This window comes from Centruroides sculpturatus, unplaced genomic scaffold (genome assembly GCF_000671375.1).
Source record: "Centruroides sculpturatus isolate CEXI.00-Female unplaced genomic scaffold, Cexi_2.0 scaffold608, whole genome shotgun sequence".
Classification (NCBI taxonomy): Eukaryota; Metazoa; Arthropoda; class Arachnida; order Scorpiones; family Buthidae; genus Centruroides; species Centruroides sculpturatus.
In genome coordinates, this window is record NW_019384781.1 from 387642 (window position 1) to 396980 (window position 9339).

At 24.9% G+C, this 9339-nt stretch overlaps 1 protein-coding gene across 1 annotated transcript in view; it reads right to left on the minus strand.

Annotated features, from left to right (window-relative positions):
• Positions 1 to 4078: 4078 nt before the first annotated feature.
• Positions 4079 to 9339, minus strand: part of LOC111629190 — an 11676-nt gene continuing 6415 nt past the window's right edge. The window contains exons 2-5 of the mRNA XM_023373074.1: positions 7017 to 7266; positions 4797 to 5102; positions 4445 to 4714; positions 4079 to 4352 (exon numbers count right to left, since the gene is read on the minus strand). Coding sequence (XP_023228842.1) covers positions 4263 to 4352; positions 4445 to 4714; positions 4797 to 5102; positions 7017 to 7244 — 894 coding nt within the window. The 5' untranslated portion in view covers positions 7245 to 7266 and the 3' untranslated portion in view covers positions 4079 to 4262. The remainder of the gene's footprint in view (positions 4353 to 4444; positions 4715 to 4796; positions 5103 to 7016; positions 7267 to 9339) is intronic.

A 9339-nucleotide genomic window follows, 5' to 3' on the forward strand; every position in this document is an offset into this window, starting at 1 on the left:
GAAGTGTGACTAAATTATTAATTTTTGAAATTATATTCTTAAAACAGACAATAACAGAAGATAGGGCTTTGAGTAAATAAGATAATCTAATCTAATAAAACAAAAATGATAGGCAGCGGATATTTGATGCTAAAGGACTAAAACTATAAAGGAAAAAAAAAAATAATTTCGTTCCTTACAAATCGGGGAAAAAACAGGAAAAACCTGCAGCCTAACGTTAGCATGAAAACTAATTACAGATCTGTAGACTTCTTCAAGGGACTTAGGTTGAAATCACGAATCAGACATGTTTTTATTTCTCTCTTAGAATATACGAACAAAAAATAGATAATAATGTCAATGAAGTAATTGCAATATATTTTCAAGAATATAAAGTAAGATCTTATCGAAATAGACAAAATTGAATTAGGCATATATGCTTACATCACCATTTAATTAATCATAGCAAAAAATATCTAGTCTAATTTAATCGATATAGAATTCAAAGTGTTAAACTAGAAAAAAAAATTATAGATACAGTAGGTGTAAGTAGTTTGTTTCAACAATTCTCTCTGTAATTTTTTTCTCTACATTGAATTTTACAAGGGCTTTAGGTATTATTTTTAGACATAACCTTGTATGATAGTTTAATTTAAATCCACGTAACGCATTTTGGAAACTTTTTCTGGGGCGACTTAAATTATGTTAACTTACCAGCATATATAGTTATTATTATAAAGATAGTGTAACTTGTTACAATAGTTCGTTTACATTATTAGAAGAAAATGAAAAGTGTTATACAAATATTATATATTTCAGAGTTTCTTAACTATCAGTCTGAGAACCGTAATCGATTCTTAAAGAATTTCTGTGTACGAAAATTGCTTATCAAACAAAATTTTTGTTAAAACGATAAGAAAATTTGTATGAAAATAAACATTTTAAGATAAAAATCGGTTAATTACTTGTCTCCGGTCACATTAGCTTCGAGAGTCAAAAATTATTCAATGAAAAATAAAGTCACACTATTAATGTTAAGTTAATACATATGAGAACTGAAAATTATTTATTTAAAGAATTATTTTTGATTTCGTTATTAAGAATTTATTTTAAAACATTTATTTAGGAAAAAACAAACAATTATATATGAAAAATACATTTGTTCTGAGTAGAAAATGTGGAAAAAATTCATCGATCTGCTATATATTTAGAATTGAAACCACTGATATATTATTTAGTTTCTGAAGGCTATCTCTAAATACAATCAATTAAAATAAATCTCGGCAACAATAACAATTTAATTTTTCTCACTAATTCAATTAAATTAATATTGAATTTTAAAAAATATGAATAATTCTATTATTCATAAACTGAACTGAAAGTGCTTTCACTAACAATAATATGCCGACACATATTATTAAGAATTTTTAATATTTGTTAAATAATAATTTCTAATGAAACATTAAAGTCATTTTTTTTAATAGAAAATATGATTAAATTATTTATTTATTAGAAATTTATTGTTGGCTATATTTATTTATGGTTACATTAATTGTGGATTATATAAGCTGTTAGGGAATTATAAAATATTTAAAATTGTGTAATATGTATGGTGTGTGTGTGTGTGTGTGGTGTGTGTGTGTGTGGTGTGTGTGTGTGTATATATTGTATATANTTTTTAAAATGTTTAATTGAAGGTAAATCTTTTTGGTACAAACAAGTAGGGTTAAGACCTAAAGCTTGCAAGAGTAACAATAGAAAGTGGTATCTTTTAACATTAAAAGTTAATTTGGGTAAATCTACTACTATTGATAGTTACGAAAAAATAAAGATTTTTAAATCGTAACTAAGAATAAATAACTAACACTGAAATCAAATTTAATATACTGTACTTTGTGCTTGACATCACTATTACAACTCTCATCGGTGTCAACTAAATTTAAATGCTGGGTGATATTCAGCCAATTCACTTTGGTAATTAGACCCATAACGTGATCAACTTTTTTTGTTTACCTCATTGCCCATTTTTAGTTTTTTCGGTTGCAATTTTGCCCATTTCCCCCCTCTTTACAGTAAGCTGTGGCTTTACTGACAGTTCCAGCTGTAGGTATTTATGAAATTTACTAAAGTTGCTATGATTCGAATACTTCCATATTCGTCGTTTTTGTGTGTGATTTTTTTTTCTTCTCTACTGGATCATTATAAACTAACATGTATAATTTTTAGTTAAAAAATTGCTGTTAAAATTTTTTAACTAGAAAAAATTGCTGATATAAACGTAGCTGCTTTATTTTTCTTTAGTGGAAACATTAGGAATCTTGTCACATGACTTCAAAAATGTTGCTTGATTGGTGTGTAAGAGATACGATTTGGAATGAACACACGTGTGGAAGTAAGCCGCTTTGGAAATAACACGGAGGTTTGCTATTGTTAGCGAATAAGTCTTTTAGTAAACGAAATAACACAATATTATTTACTCCTATTAAAACAGAAAATCGAAGCGCCGTTGGTTTATTAGTTTACATTGTGTCATTTATGAAGATAAGTCGTTTTGGAAGTGGGCTCTTTAATTATACTATTATCTATAAAAATAACTTCTAATTATTAAAAATTTTTCATACATATAAATTGAAGAAAATTTTATTTGTTTTTATCGATAAAAATTAATTTACTACGTTAATATCTTACGTTTTGCCCATTCGTTTTTCTACAGATTTTCGATTATACATGCAAAAAAATGTTTTTAAATAGTCTTGAATTTTTCAACATAATGTTGAGAACTCAATATGTATTTCATATCAAATTTGATTACAATTGAATTAAATAAAAACATCTGTGTAATTTCAATTTATTAATATAATTGTCCCATGTATATTTAATGTGTACACTTATGCAACCTTATATATCATGTGGCCTTATGAGTTCCTTTTAAAACAGGATGTGGCCTTCCGATTAAGAAAGATTCTCTTACCTCTGGTTTAGGAGTTTCCTGTTTCCTTCTAAAATTCAATTTTTTAGTCATTTATAGAAAAGTTTAAAAATTACAATATATGTAATTTACATAATTGTAAATTATATTTATTATTAATATTATGTTTGCATACAAATACAGTAGTTAATATATGAATATATTATAAGAAACAATGATAGAATAGTAACATTGTGAATTTATTAAAAATGTCGTGGATCTGTCATATTACTCAGGAAAGAGATCGATAAATCGTGATTTATTTCCCACATTGAATTCGCTATTTTAAAAGCTGTTATGTAAGTAAAATTATATTTCCGCGATCTAATTATATATTAATTATAGGAGTAAATTAATATAAAAAGCGAAATATGAAACTACATAGAAGTGACATTATTATCTAATCCAAAAGTCTTGACGTTTATTGATGTTCTGTATATTTATTCTAGAATAAACTTTATATGGATGACTTATCGAATATCCGTTGAGTCGTCCTTTTACCTGTTTGAAACAATATTAAATGTTTTAAACATTCGATAACACACTTATATAAATTTTTATCTAATTATCTAAATAGGAATTTATACAGTATTAAAAATTGTTTTACATGCATATTCGCTGTTTTTATCTACATCACAGACACTTTCTAACAATGAAACAGGCCATATTTTTTGTAATTTTCTCGTAATAACATAAAGAGTTCTTATCAATTGGACTCTATTCAATAAGAATTCGAGACTAGAAATAGTTTCAGAATTGATTTTCTAATTTAATGCCAATATTGAATAAAATTCGCATTTTGTTCGAGGTCAAAATACAAATCTAGAAGTGCTCCAAATTTATCGATGTTACATGATTTATAGAGTTTATCTAGGATTTTCTATTCAAGAGACACGTCTTTAAAAAATCACATTTAAAAATAAAACTATTTCATTTATTTTAATGAATATTTCAAGTAATTTTATTGATATCATCTATAACTTCTTATTAATAAATTAATTACATATTTTTATGATTTCATTTAAAAATGATCACAAATTACACAATTAATCAACTAATTAATAGTAAATCAATCAATCAATTAATTCGTATTTAAATAATAAATAATTAATTTACATTTAAAATCAAAACTAATTGAATTAATACATATATTTTTTTATTTTTTCACACAATACTATACAGACAAAAAAGGAAGAATATTTACAACACAATCAAATAGTACACGAATCCATTTCACACTCTTGACTTTTTCAAATTTGGGGTCGTCATGGTTTCTTATAGTTCTTTTATTTTCTATTTACAAATACCTTTTATTTTAAAACGGGGTGTAGGTCAATGAAATAATCATTCCTGGCTTGATTATAACATCTCTACCCGACGGAATACAAATGCCATCATACACCGTCTATACGGAAAAAAAGTAATATTATTTTATAAAATAAAAGAAATAAATAATGTATTAATAAATATAATAATTTATTTTATTTAAATACTAACTTTTCCTTCTCGATCTGAAATTGTAATCTTCCACATCAGATCTTTTTTCATAGAAATTGTATCGAATCTGCTAACAACGTAACAACCGACTAAAGGTGAATGATGAAATGAAATGACTTCATCGTTGGGAGAAAAACCTAATTCTCTTTGAAACTTAATGTCTGCTTGACGTAAAGCTTCTACTACCGTCATCATAGGCGATACCGTAACGATAACTTCGGGAATTTCGATTCTGCTATCTCCTGCGTTAATTTTAACCACGGCACCTGGCTAAAAAAATATTTCAAAAATTGTTAGAAAATTATTTTAACCGTGTAGCTTAAAAAATAATTAAACATTTTTCTTTAATTACCGGCGGTCTTAGTGAATGAAGAGGCGTCAATATCGGTACTACGTTAGGAAGTGGTAATTTAGGTGGAGATGGAAACATTAGTGGTAATTCGTGTTGTGGTTCTGGATATATCAATGGCGGGTGAGGTATTTTAGGAGGTAAAAATGGTTCAATTGGCTTCGGTATTTTTCCCTTCGGTAGATTTTTTGGAAACGAAAATATATCGCTCGGTTGCGGAGGCAGATTATCAGGAATCACTGGTAATTCTATGTCAGAGTCTAATAATTCCTGTATAGAAATATCTTCCAAAGAGTTGAGGAAAGCTTCCTAAATTAAACAAAAGGATTTTTACCTTAAAAAAACGCATAATTTGCGCATTAAAATAAATAACGTTATAAAAATTAACTATAGAATAAACTTAAACAGTAATTAATTCTCGCAAAAAATCGTACAAGATTAATTAATGTTATTTCGCTGCTTCCGAAAGGAAATATGGTATGATGCGTTTGAAATATTAAAACATTAACTCATCTATTATTAGTTCATAAAAAAAAAGAAAAAGAAAAAAGTGAGATTTAAAGATAGATTATTATATTATTTTCAGAAACATTTTCAAACTTATAACTGTTTACATTAATAAAATATTAATTAATTTTAAATGACATAAATAATCGATTTATTGAAAGAATAATAACTGTAATTAACATTAATAACTTAAATTAACGATCAAATTATCATATATAAAACTAAATACTTTATTAGTAAAATTAATTATTTAATAAATGTATTATTAACAAGACAATTTAAAATGTTTCTGAGTAACAGATAAAAGTCAATTAGAAAATCATAAGCAGATTATCAAAAATATTATAAATTGTTACCATATTTATAAATAAAAATAGTAATTATTACATTAACACCAAAAAAGAAGCTTGAATTATTGAGTATATCATAAAACACTTAATGAATTGTATACAATTCTTTTTAAGTGTGAATTAAGTGTTTGAAGTGAAATACTCAAACATAATCCGGTTCTTTAATAATAAAGAAGAATTGTTTATTAATATCATAAAGATTTGTTGGATTATATTTAAAATAATTAAATTTTATATCCTATAATAAAAGTCAAGAATCATCGCAACCATTCTTAATATTATTTTGAATCTAATTATAATTTTCTCGAGTCGTTAATTTTATTTAATACAATAAAATTTACAAAATTGTAATCCGAATATAACAATAACTTTTGTAATACTTCGATAAAAGAAAACGGCTACGTTCAAAACTTCGATAAATAATACTGATAATTAGCATTGTTATTTATTAATGACAATTAAAACAATTTAGAAATTGATTAAAGTTTAAACAAAGTAATTATTATACATTATTCTTAAAATGTTTTCAATGTTTGCTGTTTAAAAATAAACAACATATTTAATTATGAAATTTAATTTATCTAATGCTATGCATCAGTGATAGGAAATGGCTTAAAAATTAATTTCACTTGTTATTGTTTGAGAAAATATTCTTCAAATGGTAACAATAAACTTGTTTAGGAAATTCTTATTATATCTAAAAATATATTTTTCAAAGTTCTAAACTAATTTTTGAGTTAAAAATTATTAACTCAAATTGAAATTTAACTGTATGAAGGAAAAGAAAATCCAATAATTCTAAATATTATTTAAAAATCAATAAAATAAATACAATATATAAATATATATATATATAAACAATAAAGAACTATCATGTTTTGAAATTTGTAAAGCTCTCAAAACTTTCATTCAGTAAATAAAAAAAAAATGAAATCCCGGATCTAGTTAATTGATTTCATTCGCTTAAATGTTTTCCTATTTTGGGTTTGGTATTTTAAATGTTTCCTCATCAGTCCCGGAATGGGTTATAAATAGAGTTCTTGACTTATTTTGACTGACGGCAATTTTAAGGAGATAGTGAAGGGGGACGACAATTTGTAAACGACTTCTTTGTAAAAGTTAAGTATTGTTGGCTCCAAAAGATATGCAGTAGATTATTTAATCTACAACTATATTTATTACATTATTATCTTAATTTATAAATTTAATTGTTATATTAATTTTACTGAAAATCACTTGATTCAAATTTTCCAATTTTTATACATTTATAATATATATATATTGTTTCTTAATTTAATTTAGAAGATGTTATGTATGTTTACATAGCCATTATGCATTTTTAGAGAATTATAAATAATATACTTACGTTTTTCAGGTTTTGTTTGCTTCTGGACGTTTGATACAAACGTAATAATAGAGTGCTAATAGTTATTCCTTCGTTTTTAGCAAATGTCTCTACTAGGGATTCTAGATCCCTTACAGTTATACGTTCGACATCTCCTAATCTACAATCCTTTTTACGATGAATTCTTTTCAATTCTTCTGATCCAAACGTTCCTACGGTGAATCCAACAATGAATAGTATTGTGTACATTGTGAGAAATTACCTGTAGAATCTTAAAAAAATATATATATTAATTAAAATAGTTAAAATGCTTTACTATAATTTAAAACGTTTAAAACAATTTAATTTAAAAGAGCTTATTTTACAAAATTATGTGATTAAGTAAAATAATATTTTAAATTCTTATAACATTAAGGATCAAAACGTCAAATTAAAATTTTATACTATTATTATTGAATGAAAAAATACGTTTAATCCAGTTTATTCCAAAGATAACAGTTTTAGTGCGGTAACTGAACAAACATCAAATCAGTAACAACACACTTGACTGAACATAAAGCTTGTTAACTTCAAACAAATTGATACTTCTGTTCTTTCATGTCTACTATTGTATAAATGATCGATAATAATTGTTATCTTTTATTTTAAATTATAATTATTAAATTAGAATTAGAATAGTTACTTAAGAGCATGTTTTCTGAAGAAAACAATACAAGCATACACAGCAAAACAACTAGAGCCGAGAAGGAACAAATCCATGTCTTTATTGCAATTCATTTGTACTATTTGCGCTTTTAAGGCTTCTTATAATACATTTAGGAGAACGAATGAAAAAGAAAAAAACAGCATAAATCGAAACTTCTTAAAATAAAATAAAATCCAAAACAAGTTAGTATAAAAGAAATCAGAATTTTAACGTATAATTTTCTCAAATCTTTCTAAAATTATCAATAAGAACAAACTTCATTTGCGTTTTTTTAATGGATATAATTTTGGCAAAGTCATCAGCCTACTCGATAAGCCATTATCCAATAGTAGACTATTATCTTAATAATTGAAAGGTGAGAAAATTATCAATAAAGTAACTTGCTTAACGCGTAAAAAAACATTTTATGCGAATTTATTCGTTTTATCACCACGAAACTGGACTCTTAAACATTCTTTAATATCTTAACAAGTTTATTAAAAAGTATTTACATTTATAAATTTACGATAATAATCTAAAATAAAGATAATTCGCAAAAATTAATTAAGCTAATTAAATATCAGTTATCATCACGATTTGCGGTAATTCATCAATCGGTTGATTAACTATAATCATTAAATGTTCGTCAACTGGTAATTACTAAAATCTATCTGTTACACGAGTTACACCGTTGCAAATATACAAATTTATAATAAAATATTAAAATTTAGATATAGTTTTATAAATTTTTTGGTTTATTTGTCATATAAATTAAGATTTATAAAAAGAGGTTATATTCAAAATAGAGACGTTTATTCTTATAAATAGATCCATCACAGAATTTCCTGACACCATTAGTCATTTTGACTCTTTTCGTGACAACAACGGAATTTTTGATATCCGTTAAATAAGAAGAAATGTGATAATAGACACACCTTTTGTGAAAACTACATGCAAAAATATTTATTAATAAAAAGGAAGAAAAACAAAAATTATAACTGATAAATTTAGACTTTTTTCTCCCCCCAGAAAAATAATACTTTTAATTAGAAATCTCCAAATATTTTAATATAGGGATAATCACTTTCAGATTTATCTTGAGAATCACACTTTTGTTTTATGCGCTATCTTAAATAGAAAATTTTAATACAAATTTTACGCAATTTTTTTAAATTATTGGATAAATTATTTACTGATTCGACAATATTTTAGCTTTTAAAATATATAATAAACTGTCGAGCTTCACCGTTGCTCTTCTTTCTCCTAACAGAAATGCTTACCTGTATAAGCTTTAAAACGGATTTTTAGGACCAAGCTTTAAAATTTTGATAAATTACGAAAGTGCCGTGTTTAAAATTAAGTTAATAGTCTGTTCTCACCTTAACGATAAGCAAAGTATTGACATAATGACATTATCATAAATGGCATCTTCAAGTAGATAAGCTAAGAGTGAAACATATTAATTCTAATGATTGAACAGAAATGATGTCATTCTAAATTTTGGTAATGGATATTCAATATTCGACAATAAAAGACATTTTTCAAAGTTTTAAACTTGTTAAATTTATTATAACGTTTTTAATTTGATATTTCTATAAATATTTTGAAGGTATTTTTATTAATTTTTTAAATATATATTATGTAAATAATAAATATTTA